Source organism: Strix aluco, chromosome 2 (genome assembly GCF_031877795.1).
Source record: "Strix aluco isolate bStrAlu1 chromosome 2, bStrAlu1.hap1, whole genome shotgun sequence".
NCBI classification, from domain to species: Eukaryota; Metazoa; Chordata; class Aves; order Strigiformes; family Strigidae; genus Strix; species Strix aluco.
The window spans coordinates 80,767,820-80,784,686 of NC_133932.1; the positions used below are offsets into that span (position 1 = coordinate 80,767,820).

At 40.3% G+C, this 16,867-nt stretch overlaps 1 protein-coding gene across 3 annotated transcripts; it reads left to right on the plus strand.

Annotated features, from left to right (window-relative positions):
* Positions 1-175: 175 nt before the first annotated feature.
* On the plus strand, positions 176-16,557 carry TGDS (TDP-glucose 4,6-dehydratase). Of its 3 annotated transcripts, XM_074815452.1 has the most exons (12): positions 183-561; positions 1,594-1,660; positions 2,078-2,146; positions 5,844-5,934; positions 6,953-7,095; positions 8,351-8,449; positions 9,296-9,355; positions 10,997-11,040; positions 11,314-11,479; positions 12,023-12,081; positions 14,958-15,055; positions 15,458-16,557. In XM_074815452.1, exons 1-12 carry the CDS (start codon positions 485-487, stop codon positions 15,556-15,558), a joined length of 1,074 nt encoding a protein of 357 aa, XP_074671553.1. In that variant the 5' UTR covers positions 183-484; the 3' UTR covers positions 15,559-16,557. The 3 variants fall into 3 exon arrangements, with proteins under 3 accessions (XP_074671554.1, XP_074671553.1, XP_074671555.1); XM_074815453.1 differs by lacking the exon at positions 9,296-9,355 and having other exon boundaries at positions 176-561; XM_074815454.1 differs by lacking the exons at positions 183-561; positions 1,594-1,660; positions 2,078-2,146 and adding an exon at positions 2,153-2,261.
* The last annotated feature ends 310 nt before the right edge of the window (positions 16,558-16,867 follow it).

Below are 16,867 nucleotides of genomic sequence, written 5' to 3' on the forward strand. Positions count from 1 at the left end.
ACGTGATCCCCCTCCCCGGGTTACAAGCGGGCGCGGGACGGGAGAGCGGGAGGGCAGGAGCGGAAAGAGAACCAATGGGAGCCGCGCGCGGGGGAGCGCGCCCACCCTGGGGGCGGGGTCGAGAGAGCCGGCCCCGCCCCTGCCACCGTGCGCGGCACCTCCCCTGATACAACGTGTCCGTTGCTGGGTTCGGCCGTAAGTTGAGACCCGGCGTCGTAAAAGGCGACGGTCGCCGTTTGAAGGCGGAGGCCAGGCCTTCGTCTCTTCGCGTGGCCTCTTCAGAGGCGGGGAGTTCCGTTGTTCGGTCCCCCCGTGGAGAGAGGAAGGCATTTTGTCACGCAGGCTCTTGTGGCCGCTGCGGCCCTGCCCGTGAAACCCCCGGAGAACTACAGCTTTCGTCCCGTGCTGCGCATGCGTAGTCGTGAGGTCGCGGCGCCAGGTAGCGGGAGGGGGATGGGAGGGCTGCCGCCGTAAAGCGCGGACGATGTCAGGGCTGCCGGGCCCCGCCGAGCTGCCGGTCTTCGAGAAGCGGCTGCTGGTGACGGGCGGCGCGGGGTTCATGTGAGTAGCGGCCGCGGAGTCCCGAGCGCGGCCTCACCTCTCTGCTGGGCCGGGCGGGGGCCGCCGGCCTCCTTTCTGGGGGCGCGGGTGGGACGCGGCGGCTGGTGGGGCGGGAGGGTCCGGCGGTGCCGCCTTGCTTGCCCGCCTCCCCTGGGGCGGTTCATCGGCGCCGCTGGCTCGGGCTGCGTTCGCTTAGGCGCAGGCAGCCGTTTCTGTAGGACCGGCTTCGCCTTGGAGACTGCCTCTGGCTCTTCCGTGTCGTGGGGCTGAGGTGGTGAGTGTGGGGGAGCGAGCCGGTGGGAGTCGGTGCTCAGCCTCAACCGGAGTGGGGTGGGGTGGGGTGGGGGGCTGTGCTTTGAGCCAACTGCTGTTTGTCATCTCCATCCCCCAGTGCTGTGGGCTCTGCTCGAAGCAGTGAAAGTTCAGGTCCATCTTAAGCCTGAGCCCTCAGAGTCTGAAGCTCTGAGAGAATTAGATGTCTGTGTGCACCCCCCAGCCTGGGGAGCTGGAGATGTGAAAAAGCCCTGCTAAACCTGAACTCTCAGGGTGAGCTTCTTGTACACGGGACTGAGAAAGAGAAATGCCACCTGGTAGTCTGACTGTCATTTCTTGTTACAGCTAGCAGCAGTATTGGAAAGTTGAGAGTATTGTGAGCTAGAAGAGATGACTGTTTAGTTCTCCCTAATGCTTAAACTTAAAAGTATTTTAGAATGGGAATTGAATGTAGCACATAATAATTTGGTTTGGGTTTTTTTAGGTGGCAGTGAGCAGTGCTGCTTTCTTTTGTTATAGCATGAACTTTTAATCTGATTTTTTAATTTCATAATAGTATGCAGTTATGGGCATTATTAATAGAATAATAGACATATCTTAAAATATATCTGCCAATTCCTCTTTCTCCTGTCTCAAGTACACAGACCCCTCTTCCCCAAAGCCTTTTGATATTGCTAAACCTATTAGTAATTTGTCATCTCTTTGTTCCTTTAAAGCTAACTGTATAATTGTAAAATATGTTTTTCTTCTACCCTACAGTGCTTCACATGTAGTTGTCTCTCTTGTGAAAAACTACCCGAACTATCTGATTATAAATCTAGATAAGGTAAGTAGCTTGTTTCTCAGTATGGAAAACTGTTTTGAGTGATTTTAATGCAATCTATAGCATGTTGAAATTTGTATGGATTGTTATTAATTTTTTGTTTGACTATGCATTTGTTCCTATGCAAAAAAAAAAAAAATATTCAATTGTTGTTCATGCTTACAGTCCTGTGCCCACTACAAATAATTTAAAAAAAAGAGGAAGCTTTTGAAGTTCTAAACTTCTATTTAAGAATTTTTACAGTTAGAATATCTTTCATAGTTGTGTTTTTAAAGCTTCGTCATGTCTGTTTGCAAAACAGCTTTTCTTTTGAAAGAAATTTTCACTTTGTTCTCAAACGTTCTAGTGATTAGGTTGGATCTGAGTTAACTTACTTTCATGCAGCCCACTTAATGATATTGTGTGTGTATTTCTCTTTAGCTTGACTACTGTGCAAGCTTGAAGAATCTTGAAACTGTCTCTGAGAAGGAAAACTACAAGTTTATCCAGGTGATAAAGCCTTCTCTTCTAGGAAACTTGACTTTTTACTGATTTTTATGCCTTTGTATCTAGGTAATGTGGTCTCCAGAGCTCCCCAAACTAGAAGCCACTGCTTTCATTTATGGTAAAATTCAAATTACTTCTACTAATTTATTGTCAGGAATGAGTATGTAATACGCCAATGGATGGGACAATCAGGTGGACATAACAGCATTTACTTCATCTGTTTACCTTATTGCCTGATTTCACTTGCAGAAGTCTGTGACAATATGCAGTATGTTCTGTCTCTTACATGAAGTAGTCTTTTGAAAGTTGATATATTTTATTGTATAACAAAGGTACAGAATTGGCAAAAGCCTGATTATGGAGATGAGTGGTTTTAGGGATGATTGTTTCACTTTTGGTAGGTGGTATGGACAAGATGGACTTGGATTCAGCTCCTGTGTGCTTCTCTGATGCTATCTTAGGTTTTGCACCTTCAAACATTGCCACTTGTCATATTCCATGGTGTGCAGCACCCTCTTTCTTGTTCTGTTAGCACTAGACACCAGGCTACGTTCTTGCTTTTGCTGCTGTGGATGCTGTGTAGTTCACAGTTGTTTTGAAACAGGGTCTTTTCTTTTTAAAATTTTGCCAATTAAATTACTGTTTCCACAGTTTTGTCTTCAGACAGGAGATGGATTTTGATTTATTGTTCAGATAAATATTCTGACTGCTGGGTTTGTGTGCTGAGGTTCTTCCCCTCTACGAAAGTCAGAACTGATGCTGATGTGTCCGTCTAGCTGGGCTGTCCAAGGTTTCATGACATCGGAGAAATGCATATAGTTTAATTTTCTGAAATAGCAACTTTGGGGCAACTTTGTCAGAGACAGTAGATGTAAGTTAAACATCTCTCTTAGATTCAGGCAGGGTTGGGACTTGAACTGGTCCTCCCCTGTTTGGTGACCCCCATGGCTGTTCACATTTTTGTGAACCTGCCTGTTTAGTTTGGTGATTATCGCTGAGGTATTAGGATAAAAGTTGCTTGAGGGGAAAGGGGATGTCTACTAAGCAAATGTATGCAGTTTCAGCATGCCCAAACTGGGTTTTTGGTTGTTTTTCCTAATGTTTTTGATGTCGTGCCAGTATGTGATATGAAATGTATGAATGCTGTAGAAAAGCCTCATAACCTGGATATGTATTAACATTTAATTGCATTGAATGGGAATAGCATGGAGTTCTAGAAGGCATCCTGTAAAGAGTCAGATCCCTCTGTGAAGCAGAGGAACAGTAACAAGGAACGATGTATCTATATTGCTTCTGAACTAGAGTAGGAATATGTTCTCACAAAACTTACACCAGTATAATTCCAACTTTTCAGGGTTGTTTGTTTTTTAAGGAAGGTTGATCAGAGCTTAATATGCAGCTGGTATGCAGCTGTTAGGGAAAAAATGCACTAAAAAAAAAAATCTCTAATGGACAAGCCCTATGATTAGAACTGTAACACTATTACTGGCCTTAGGAGAGAGCAGGAAGGATAAACGCTCCAGTGGTGCTGTAGAAGAGAAGCCTGTTTGGAAGGCAGAGAAGTAAAAGTTTAGAAAATTTGCATAAGGGGCTGTATGAAAGATACAGTTTAATCACAATTTCTGTTGTTGCTCAGGACAGATGTATCGAGTTTAAATTTAATTTTTTTTTAAAAAGCCAGTAATTGTAACTGTTTAGTTCAAAAGAATGTAGAAGCCTGAAGTGTTATATTGGGTTTTCAGGGCAAGGTTTTGGTAGTGGGGGGCTTACAGGGGTGGCTTCTGTGAGAAGCTGCTAGAAACTTCGCCCATGTCTGACAGAGCCAGTGCCAGCTGGCTCCAAGATGGACCTGCTGCTGGCCAGGGCCAAGCCCTTCAGTGACAGTGGTAGTGCCTCTGTGATAACACATTTAAGAAGGGGGGAAAAAAACCTGCACAACACCAGCAGCAGTGAGAAGAGAGGAGTGAGAACACATGAGAGAAACAGCCCTGAGGATGCAGTGAAGAACTGAGAACTGACCCTGCAGGTCAGTGAAGAAGGAGGGGGAGGAGGTGCTTCAGGCACCAGAGCAGAGATTCCCCTGCAGCCCATGGTGAAGACCGTTGTGAGGCAGGTTGTGTCCCTGCAGTCCGTGGAGGTTAACGGTGGAGCAGATACCCACCTGCAGCCCGGGGAGGACCCCACACCAGAGCAGATGGTGCACCTGAAGGAGGCTGTGAGCCCATAGGAAGCCTGCACTGGAGCAGGCTCCTGGCATGACCTGTGGAGAGAGGAGCCCATGCTGGGGGAGGTTTGCTGGCAGGACTTGTGACCCCATGGGTGACCCATGCTGGAGCAGTCTGTTCCTGAGGGACTGCACCTCGTGAAAGGGACACATGCTGGAGCAGTTTGTGAAGAGCTGCAGCCTGTAGGAAGGACTCACATTGGAGAAGTTTGTGGAGGACTGTCTCCTGTGGGAGGGACCCCATGCTGGATCAGGGGAAGAGTGTGAGGAGTCCTCCCCCTAAGGAGGAAGGAGTGGCAGAAACAGCGTGTGATGGACTGAATGCAAGCCCCATCCCCTGCCCCCCTGCAATGCTGAGGGAGAGGAGGTAGAGAAAATCGGGAGTGAAGTTAAGCCTGAGAAGAAGGGAGGGGGGGGGGGAAGGTGTTTCTAAGACTTGGTTTTTATGTCTCATTATCCTTCTCTTTGGTTGATAATAAATTAATTTTTCCCCAAGTTGAGGCTGTTTTGCCTGTGACAGTAATTGGTGAGTGATCTCTCCCTGTCTTTATCTTGACCCACAACCTTTTCATTATATTTTTTTCTCTCCCCTGTCCAGCTGAGGAAGGGAAGTGAGAGTGGCTTTGGTGGGCTCCTGGCATCCAGCCAGGGTCAGCCCACCACAGGTGTATTTACTGGAGTGTTTCAGTTCTGTTCAGGCATGAAAAACAGGAAAATCAGTTCATCTTCCTCACATTTCTGACCTATAGTACTTCTTTGAAGCTGTTGTTCAGAATTGTTGCTTGAGAACTTCTTAAAACAAGAGCATTTGAACTATTTTTACTTAATTGCCTTGTTACTGAAAATACAAATGTCTTCCTCCCAAGACACCTGTTCTCAGGTGCTATCTTGCTTGAGCTAACAGATAAATATCAAAAGCTTTTTCTCAGCTTGCGTTTACCTTTAAAAGCTGCTGTTGCTTCTCTGTCAAACTAAAGAATGGCTTGTGTGTTTGTGCCTGACTCTTTTCTAAATATATTAATTTAAAAAAAAAATTACCAGAACAAACAACGAAAACCAAAATCCTTGTAAGACCGTCTATTTTGACAAAAGTGGAAATCCAGTTCACCTTTTATAGTGCCACTAGGTGTCACTGTCTGTTATCCGGACTCCAGTAACTTTCTTGCTGTTGGAACTTGTGATTTCAACCTCAGCATTCAAGCTACACACGATATTTCTGTTGTGTATATTCTACTGTTAAATAGTAATATAAATACTGAAATAAGTTTTGTTGAGGCTGTTGCTCAAAATGTGTGAAATTTGTATTTGGTCTTATTTTAGACATGGCATTGATAAATTGCCCAAAACTCAGTTGGTGTTGCTACTTGTATCCTGTGCTTCCTTTGCAGTGGTTTGTTATGTGATGCTTGGTACAAATGAAAGCTTACTATTTTCTGTCACAAATAATTTGTTAATGATTTATTTTTTCCTGTTTAGGGAGATATTTGTGAACCTGATTTTATAAAACAGCTCTTCAAAACTGAGAAAATAGATATAGTCCTTCATTTTGCAGCTCAAACGCATGTAGGTGAGCATTGTTGCATGTTTTGGTATTATTTTCCATGAGTATTTTTGTTTGAAAAATATATTGATTTTTTTTTGTCTTTCCTCTTCATGTAAAGCAAGGATACAGTTTGTCTCTACAAACTACATGATTCAATGTCTGGTGGCCTTTTTAACTTAAAGGGGTTCACAGCCTTAATTTAAGAACTGCTTCATCTGACTGTTGTCTATTTTCATTGCGCATAAATGGCAATGCCCTTTTTAATTACATTTTTAAATTTCTTATGTAACTTACAGTGTACTGGTGGAGTCATGAAGATAATGGAAAAAGAGTTTGTATATAGTCTTAAGTTTTTACTTGATTTGACTCCAACCTTGCAGGAAAAAAACACAGTGTGGAAGCTGAAGGATTAAGCATAGCTCCCTTTAGAATCCTGCCTGGATTCTAAAAAGAGTGAATGAATTATACTTAAAAGTGCCTATTTCACATTACTGCTCTTCAGTAATACTGTTAATGAGAACTATCCCTACTGTACTCCTTTCATCATGAGAAGAAATCCTCAAAGAATTCTCCAGGAAAGTACTTCTCAAAATTGCCAGATTTGATATGCACAAAGTCATTAGGTCAGTGGGACAATTCTAAGAATTAAAACACGTGCTAGTTAATGAACAGTAATAGTTATATATTACTGCATCTTACAGCTGTGTTTTGAATGATATTTTTCTTGCTGAGATTGGCCCTTTCTAGTGGAGAGAGGAGGTAGTCATGCTGCCACTTAAATAAAGTTAGATAATGCTATTTCAAATGGAGCTGTTCAAAGCCAACAAGCTTTTGCTCCTGATTCCAGCCTCTTGTTGAGAGCAAGTATTTTGTCTTCAGGCAAGTGTAGAAAGGGTCTTCATTTAGTAATGACCTTGCTATCTGACAATCAAAGAACTAGTGATAAAGTCCCAGTCTGTATTGCAGCCTCTAATATTATGTTTCAATAGGAAGCCCTGTCTTGCCTATATTTAATTGGAATGGTTTGAATTTTTTAATGTAGATCTCTCATTTTGGCATGCCCTGGAATTCACCTATGTGAATGTTTATGGCACTAATGTGCTGGTTGCTGCTGCGCATGAAGCCAATGTGGAGAAGTTTGTCTACGTTAGTACGGATGAGGTATATGGAGGTAGCACTGACAAGGTGAGTTTGAAAGTGCGTGAGGGTTTTTCTAGCTTTACTTGCCTTTAATAGTGAAAACAAAATGAGTCTTAACTTCCCTTGGCCTCTGTAAATGTATGACTTTTGAGCTGTTTCTGACAATACTGGAACTTGTAAACAAGCACTGGTGGTTCCTAGAAAGTGAAGTACCTTAGTCAGGAAATGCAATTTAGCTCAGTAGAAAAGACAAATTATGCATGCTTGTCTTTCAAAGGGAGTAAATAACGGCCAAGGAATCTTGTGCCATAATCCATGAAAATACTGATGGATTTCAGGGAAGTCATGTGCACTTTCTTACTGTTGCAATGTTTTTATCAGTTCCTTCAACACAAATCTGTAGACTTGTATGATACCAAGGATACTGTTTTCCTGCATGCAGACCAGTGGTTTGGGTGAGATAAATTCAAGTGAACTTTTTCTGCTTCTGGGCCTTGAAAAGAGCACTTTCATTTAATCTTTTTTTTGTTCTTTTTGTTAATCATAGTAGAAGTTTGTGAAGAGAGTTATATTTCGGGGGAGGAAGGTCAAAAAGTAAGTCAGGTCAATTAATTTCAGAGGCAAAGGTCAGACAAGAACAGTGAGTCTTTTAATATGTATTAAGAGGATTGTTGTGAATTGCACCTCAGGCAGTGTAGAATCCCTCCTTTCTTTGGTTCATTATTGTTGTGTGTGGGTTGGTGGCCACCGCCCCGCCCCCCCCCCCCCGCCCCCAGCCCCAAGGAAGAAGTACATAGAAATGGCAGGATAGTCATGAAGCTACCAGTTTTGGAGCAGATTAGAATTGTTGAAGCCTTGCTTTGGAGGGCTTTGGGTTGAAATTCTACTTCTTTTGTAGAAATAAAGTTTCTAGAAAAGTGGGAATGGATCCCTTTTATTTAGGACTGAAAGGTCAATTTGCTAGCTGTGGTGTGTTGGCACTCTGAGGCATTATGAGCCTGAAAAAGATTGAACCTCCCTGTGACAAGGGTGATTGTTTTACAAGATAAAAATCTAAGGATCTGTCACTTTGAGGTACTTTGCTGAAAGTATAAAAATATTACTGCTGGTATTCTAGCTGCTTCCTGTGCTTGATAAATAGACTGTCTTTTGTTACTGGTCTTCTGCTGTAAGTGGAAGGGTGACTTAGACTGGTGTGCTTGGATCTTTAGGGATTCTTATTGCAACTGCAGCTTTTGTAACTTTAAGACTTAACTGGGCAAAAGAAACTGAGTAATGCAAGTTTTTCTTTTCATTTTAGGAATTTGATGAATCCTCACCAAAACGTCCAACAAATCCCTATGCTTCCTCTAAAGCAGCTGCAGAATGTTTTGTTCAGTCTTACTGGGAAAGGTACCAAGTGAGTTGATGCAAGCTTCAAAAATCTGAAGCCCATACTTAAGTGTCTGTATTATGTATATAAGAATATAAAAGAAAAATCAGTAGTAGTTTACACAGTGCCAGCTCTTTCCTGATTGCTAATCTTGTAGTTGGATGTCTTGGAGGATGTCCACCACTTATTGATGGAGATACGCTGCAAGACAGTTGGGGAGAGGTCAAATGTTTTTCAATGTTTTGAAAATCTGAACTGTAATGTCTAAAAATGTTCTCTGATAAAATGGTCAAAGAGAACATTAGCAATTTAAAAAACAGTGTTAAGCTTGAAGGAAATACGTTTATACAGAAATAGAATATGCAAAGTTCAACTTGTATTGAGACTAGGTTTATAGTGAAAGCAAAAAAAAAGAAAAAAACCCCTATTACTCATATTTGTTTAAGCAAAATTATTTAAAATTTTGAATACTGCAGTCTTTTGTTCTTGACATGTTCTTCTGCAAAGTTGTTTTTGACATAAAGTTGACTTGAATAAGGTGTTAATGACTGTGAAACATTTTATTGGAATAAGTAGTAGTAAGCCAGTCTTCAGTCAACCAGATACGTGTCTGTAATGTCCTATAGTGGTTCCCTAGCAAGACGGAGAGATGACACACGCTTGTCACTTGTGGTGGTTCGAACAGACTGGGAAGGCTGGAGGCCCTTGCCTGTTTGCCAGAATTATGGATAGCTTAATTCATTAATGTTTGCAAGGGCTTGCAGATTTTTGAATAAGCACTGTGGGTGTGTCAGTTTATTATTTATTGATCAGCAAGAAGCCTACAGATTTTTACTGTCATATATATTCACATGCATGTTAAATGCTCTTAAGTTCCCAGTTGTTATCACACGGAGCAGTAATGTTTATGGACCACACCAGTATCCAGAAAAAGTAAGTTAAACCTATGCTTTAGTCTACCATAATTTAGGGTTGTACTGATATTACTTTTTTCTCATAAGAGCAGACTGACTTTTGAAAAAAACGCTATCTTGCAGGTATATTTGTCCACACTTACCTGTGACTATATATTTTGGTCTCACACTAACATTTCTTACAATCAACACAACACATGTTTTTTGGTTGTCAGTAAAGCATCAGTGAGAGATTTCTAGTTATTTACATGAATTTTACTACAGTGATTTTGTTTTGTAAATTTCTTAGTTTTCAAAGGATATTTAACTGCTCTGTGTCTGGCAGGGTTCCCCTACAAATTACATTAACTCACATGTCCTCTGCTGTAATTAGGAATGTTTAATAACTAAGGTAAACATTTCAAAAAGTAAGCTGTGAGAGAGCAGTATGTCTGGTATGGAAGGAGATGTTCCAACCTGTACAGAAAATGGGTGAGATGAAGCTATAGCAATCAGATATATGGTGAGAAGTAGTGCAGAATGACTTGTTCTTTGCATGTGTCCATACATACCTTACAGGACAACAATTTAAAATGGTTATTAATGAGAGGGAGTCGCCTTTGTAGGCAATACCAAGATCCGCTATGTTAGTGAATGGAAATCACTGACAGAATGTTGGTGATAATCATATGTACTCTTTGGCATTCAGAGCTTGTGTGGAATGTAGCTATATTTTGCAGTTCTAGTGAGATGTTTAATTTTAACTGCTTTCTGTGTGTTGGGGTTTTTTTGGAAATAAATTTATTTTTCTGTACATTATTGCAGGTGGATAAGCAGTAGTTTTTTAAAATGTGTTTTTCACTGATCTGTGGCTTGGGAAGTGTCTGACTACAGGTTGGATGATGTTGGGAGTATATTCGGGGATGTATCACTGTTTACTTGCTTTCAGCTTATACATATTCTTCCTCATGTATCCACTTTTAGTTACTGCTAAGAACACAATACTAGGCTAGTCGATCTTTAATTTTGCCTAGTATGTCTGCTGCTATGTTTAGAATAGTAAGTTAACAAAATTAAAAGTATTTGAATAGATTTCTAATGGCTTCAATTTAAAAACTTCAATAGCAGGGCCAACTGTTCTGAAGTTTGTGGGACATTATGAATGGATTTATGCTTGTAGCTGAACATAATATTGTAAAACTTTATGTTACAAGCTAGCGGCTATCACTTGATCTGTATTTACTTATCTTGAAATTCTCTGTTGGTGCTCTTCCAAATTTAACTATTTTAATGACTTGACTTTTTGACTATAGATTTACTGCAACTTGCTGTATGTTTAAACCATGTTCTAAACTGTTTGCAATAGTTAACCCTGGTTAGACTCTAGTGCACTTCTGTATGCAAAAAGTAATGGGAACATTTTCTTTTGTAAAAATGTTATATTTGTAATGGTTGACCAGAAGGATAAGCTTTACAACACAATAGAGGCATCTACTCTTAAAGAAATCCACAATCCTTGCAGTTTCTAGGCTTGATGCATTCTTTGATTAGACTTAAGAAGACTTAAAAGTATTTAAAGGGTCTTATTAAAATACTTAATACTTACTGGCGAAGCCCCGGGTTCTTTACAGAATAACAGCTTCTGAAATGGCGGAGTAATGTTTTTTGTTCAATTCCTTAGGTTATTCCAAAGTTTATATCTTTGTTGCAACAGAACAGAAAATGGTATGTAATTTACTTTTCTGTGATATTTGTGCTATAAAACTATAATTACAGTTATAAATACATAGTATAGTTTGTAAAACAATAAGCAATTCATAACTTTGTTGTGAAATTAGTTTAAGGAAATCCTATTACTAAAAGGATTGTTTGCATGTCAGCTACTTAAGGTACCTTCAGGTAATGGCTAACAGCAAAACTGCTTAAAACACAATCTAATAAATTGAATGTTTCTATTTAAGGATTAACAAAAATGTCTTGCTTTTTCCTGGTTTTAAGCTGTATTCATGGCTCTGGACTTCAAAAAAGGAATTTCCTTTATGCAACTGATGTGGTAGAAGCATTCCTTACTGTCCTGAAGGAGGGGAAGCCAGGTGAAATTTATAACATTGGAACTAACTTTGAGATGTCCATTGCCCAGCTTGCTAAGGAGTTAATCCATTTAGTGAGTAAACAGTTATGATGCTTTCCTTTACCAGTCATTGCACATATGAACAATTCTACTGTAAGCCTCTTGTAACTCTGAGAGAGCTTAGGCTTGCGGTGGGTCTCAGGAGATAATTGTAGCAGAATGATGTGCTACCCTTCTGTGGCAGTTGCACTACGTAAGTTTGCTGTACAGGCTGTCGTGCATTGCACTGCTCCATCAGTTATCCTGACTGTGATATAACTGGCATAAAGATTAAATTCCATTTGGTAGGGTTTTTTCATGCTGGCTGCTTCTGTTTTGGTCTGAGAATGTGGCACTACTAAAATCTAACAATTTTGATTATGAATGGTTAGGCAGTGCTAAGATGAAGGAGAACTATTGGAATTGGTTTAGATAGTTTTGATAATTTCAGTAGTTTGAAAAATCAGTTTAGACAAAAGACCATTTCTGTTTTGTTTTTCTTAATAAACTTAAATCTTGTTAAAAACATCAATTTTTAAATGTATGTTAAGACAGCGCAAGATGTGTGGGGGTGATTTTTGTTTCTCTTCTTGACAGATAAAAAAGACCAGTTCAGAATCTGAAATGGAGCACTGGATGGATTATGTCAAAGACAGGTAAGAAAATAGCGAAGCACATCCAGGATAGCTTTATCCTGAAGGTTTCTGGGACTCTTGCCAAATGTTTTTTTGTAAAAGTGTTTCTGGTCTGCAGGAGGGAAGATTTTGAGGGAGTATGAACTGTTTTCCTTTCTTAACTTTTTATTTTTGCTAGTGGATTTGACATGTGATCTGTACAGAACACTGTATAGAAAAACAGGGTTTCCATTTATTACTTGGTTCTTAAGGTCAGAGTGTATGTCTTGAAGGGGAATGTGTAATGCTAATCACAGAATCATTCAGGTTGGAAAAGACCCTTGGGATCATCAAGTCCAACCATCAGCCCTACTCTACAAAGTTCTCCCCTACCCCATATCCCCCAATATCTTGTCTAAACGACCCTTAAACAGATCCAGGGATGGTGACTCCTCCACCTCTCTGGGCAGCCTATTCCACTGTCTGACCACTCTTTCTGTGAAAAGTTTTTTCCTAATGTCCAGTCTAAACCTCCCCTGTTGCAGTTTAAAACCATTCCCTCTTGTTCTGTCACTAATTACCTGTGAGAAGAGACCAGCACCAACCTCTCTACAATGTCCTTTCAGGTAGTTGTAGAGAGTGATGAGGTCTCCCCTCAGCCTTCTCTTCCTCAAACTAAACAGTCCCAGCTCCTTCAATCGCTCTTGTTCTCCAGGCCCTTCACCAGCTTTGTTGCCCTCCTCTGCACTCACTCCAGCACCTCGATATCTCTCTTGTATTGAGGTGCCCAAAACTGGACACAATACTCCAGGTGTGGCCTCACCAGTGCAGAGTACAGGGGGACTATCACCTCCCTACTTCTGCTGGTCACACTGTTTCTAATACAAGCCAGGATGCTGTTGGCTTTCTTGGCCACCTGGGCACGCTGCTGCTCATGTTCAACTGCTTGTCAGTTAGAACCCCCAATATCCTTCTCTTCCAGACAGCTCTCCAGCCACACCTCCCCAAGCCTGCAGCGATGCATGGGGTGGTTGTGGCCCAAGTGCAGGACCTGGCACTTGGCCTTGTTGAAGCTCATCCCATTAACATTGGCCCACCGATCCAATCTATCCAAGTCTCTCTGTAGTGCCTCCCTATCTTCATGCAGATCGACACTCCCAATTAACTTGGTGTCATCTGCAAACTTACTGATGATACACTCTATATCCTTATCAAGATCATCAATAAAGATGTTGAACAGAAATGGTCCCAACACTGAGCCCTGAGGAACACCACTGTCTGTCTTCAGACTTTCTTCAGACTTCTCACTGCCTAAGTCTGTTCTGGGAAAAGGACAGGTTTTATGCAGTAGCGAAGTCTTTTCCTAAGGGTAGTTTAGTTTATTCAGTACTTGTATTCAACATCACTTAAGTGAAATGAATCCCATCATCTCTCATTTAGCTTTAGTATTTTGATGTTAATGTGACTAGTTCAGACTTAGATGTGCTTTGTAGGTAAGAGCCACTCTCCACAAGCAGAAATACGTGCCTACGGAATGTCGTTAATTTTAGATTCCTATCTCTAAGCTGAAACTGCCATCTCAAAAGTAGATGTAAAACTCTGAGGTGTCAAAGTAAGGGCGCGGCAAAAATGAATAGCTTTTATAAACATGCCTTTGCTGTGTGTTTCTGTCCTTAATTTCAGGCTTGGTTTGGCTCTGTTCTTTTATCTCCATTTCTTTTCTGCAGCAACAGTGAGTCTCTGTTTACTTTAGATACCACTCTCTCCAGAGTGATTAGAAATGATGTATCTACTGATAGCAGCTAAGTGTTATTATGGCCTTCAGAATTCTCACTTTTGGTTCACATTTGGATTGTTATCATGGCAACTGAAGTGTCTTTAAATGTACTAATTCTTGTTTTTAAAAGGAAGTGTTCTTCAGAATCCTATCTGTATCGCAGGACTTTGAACAAATTGCCTTTGGCTCAGATAATGCGAGTGTTCAGTAGGTCTCTGTGTAATTCAGATTGAGATGTTTCTTCACGTGTATTGGGCCCTGTCCGCTAATGTTTAAACATAAATGGGGTTGGGAAAACTAACCGCATAGGAATACATGTTTCAAAAAAGGTTGAGATCTTATAAAAGACTCTTAAGATACCTGAGTAATGATTATTTAATTCTGTAGTGAGTGACTGTAGTGAGTGACTTAAAGGACACGGGGGTTACTTGCCATGGAAAAATTAGTTCTGCTTTTGCTTGAGACTATCATGTTTTAATAATGGTGATAAGTAGCTGGTCTCTGTCTGCACAAGTAGCTTAACTATTCAGTATGCTACTGCCAGTAATGGAGGAATGCTGGACTAGGCTACCTAACTGCCAGATTGTGGAAGTGAAAATTTGTGCCATGCTTAAATGTAGAGTATCTTTTTGTGTTGAATCTTGCAGCCTGAGATTCTACATATTCTGTATTACTAACTTTGTGTAGCTAATGAGGCACTGTAATGACAGACTTTGGAAGTCTGTGTATTTCAAATCTGAAGTATGTGAAAATCTGTGGGCTTTTGGGGTGAAAAATGCCAATGCTGATATTAGAAAACACTGGCTTGCATAGTGACTGTCTAAAGAGTTGCAAACACACTGATTTGCACAATTGCATTGGCAGTGATTGGAGTTTTGCATTCATTTTTGTGCCAATAAAATACTAATTCATATTTATTCTAGTCAATTCCAAATACTTGACTGTACAAACTGTATTGTTGTAGCTGCACTCAACTGCTCTGTATTTTTTTGAAGGCAATATAATCTGTTCATGTTGATGCAGAATTTTCAAAGTCGAAGCATACCTAATGTTGGTTTGAAGACAATGTGAGGTACTGCATATCTAATTAATGAAAAAGTCTAATCAGGTTGTTTTCCATGTGCATTTTATACTTCATCAGACCTACCAATGACCTAAGATACCCAATGAATTCAGAAAAAATGCACAATTTAGGATGGAGACCTAAAGTGCCTTGGAAGGAAGGAATAAAGAAAACAAGTAGGACTGGCTTTTACACTAATGGATTTAGAAGTGATGGGAGGAGGGAAAGGGAGGGAAATGGGTATATAGGTTAGTTAATGAGAAGCTAAAGAGAATGAATTTAACACTTTAATTTTACATAAAACTGGCTGCTTTTTCAGTAGTGAATTTACCTGATTTAAAAAAAAAAAAGGTTAATCACAATGCAGTAGCATCAGGTACTAGAATTAATTACTTGTTAATGCTAGAATAAGTCTTGCATAAAGAATTTATAAAATCTTAACTAGATTTTTTTAATATTATAGGTTAAAATTTTGCTTAATGAACTATTAGCATGTTGTTAGTCTTATATCTATGGAATATTTGAATTTCCCTGTTACCTCTGATCAGCTTCACTCATGAACATTCTCTTCATACTAGTTGAATGGTACAAAGAAAACTTTCACAACTGGAAAAACTCAGAGAAAGCTTTGGAGCCCTTTCCTGTGACAGAGCCATTTGCACAGCTCAGTGGTCCGTAGGGTGGCGGAGAACCTGAAGGAGTTTATTCTACCTCATTACAGTCTTTTCTCTGAAGCCTGCAATCAAGTGGCCACATTGAACTCTTAATGTGTTCAAGGTATGAACCATGGTGAAAACAGAACTGCAGTACGGCACAACTTTGGAAGGCTTTAGCACTTTATCAGTTGAACCCATTTATTTCAGCTTTTGGTGCAATACTATATTCTCACTACGTATTGATTTTAAAGAACTGTACAGGGTGAAGAATATTTATAATGCTGTAAATTGGTGTAACTGAAGTTAAATCTGCCTTATTAATTAAGAATAATTGTGATTACAGCTTTTGGGACTTCAATGAAATTTGTTTTAGTTCTGGAATTGTTCATCTGTATTTGTTTTTACAGTGTAATATATTATTTCTGTCACTTTAAAGAATTGCATTTTATTTTTAATCAAGGCAAAAAATGACATATTTTCTGGAGAGTATAAAGCAGTTGATAAAAGCCGGATATGGCACCCATATGGTTCAGTCCTTTTCTCTGTTGATGCAGTATTACCTTCTGTAGATGACTGATTAAACTGTTATCTACTCCATAACTTAAATGACCTTTTAAGAGGGGTGAGGGGGAAAGGTATCAAGAAGCATTTTCTTGAACTTGGCTGTTTTAGATATCATCTTTTTACTGTCTTACTGTCTTTTACATGTTAATTTCCTTAACTGTAATTGTAACAAACTTGAAATACTGTAACACAGTTAACATTCCAATGATGTTATTTCCTGTGATATGAAGGCTGTTTAGGGAGAAGAATTTGAAACACTTCTTTTTCATGTGAATTGTCGGTTGGCAGACCTTATTCAAAGCAATGTTTCAGAATGTTTTTTTGGTGACAAACATTTTTAAAGATGAAACTATATTTGAGTTTTAATGTGAAGTTTGGGAGGAAACTTCAGTTCTAGAAATATGTCAGTGCATACTCTTCAAAGTTGATTTAGTAATAAAAGTTATGGTGTGTCCTGATCCACTGTCGGGGGGAGGTTTCGATACGATCCCAAGAGCGAGATTAAGACACAAACGAGGTCAAATGCCATATACCCAAAACAGGTTTTTATTATTAAAGAAGTGAAGAGGGGTAGCGATAGGACAGAATAGAAGGAAAAGACAGAAATAAAGCAAGGATGTGGGATAGGGCTGCAAGAATAGTCACCACCATGGATCCAGCGGTGTCCCTGGGCATGTCTGCCCCTTTGAGGCTTGTCTAAAGGGTCCGGACAGTGCAACTGCAAGGAAGTGGGGGGGTGCATCCTTCAATACACTCCTGCTTCTCTGG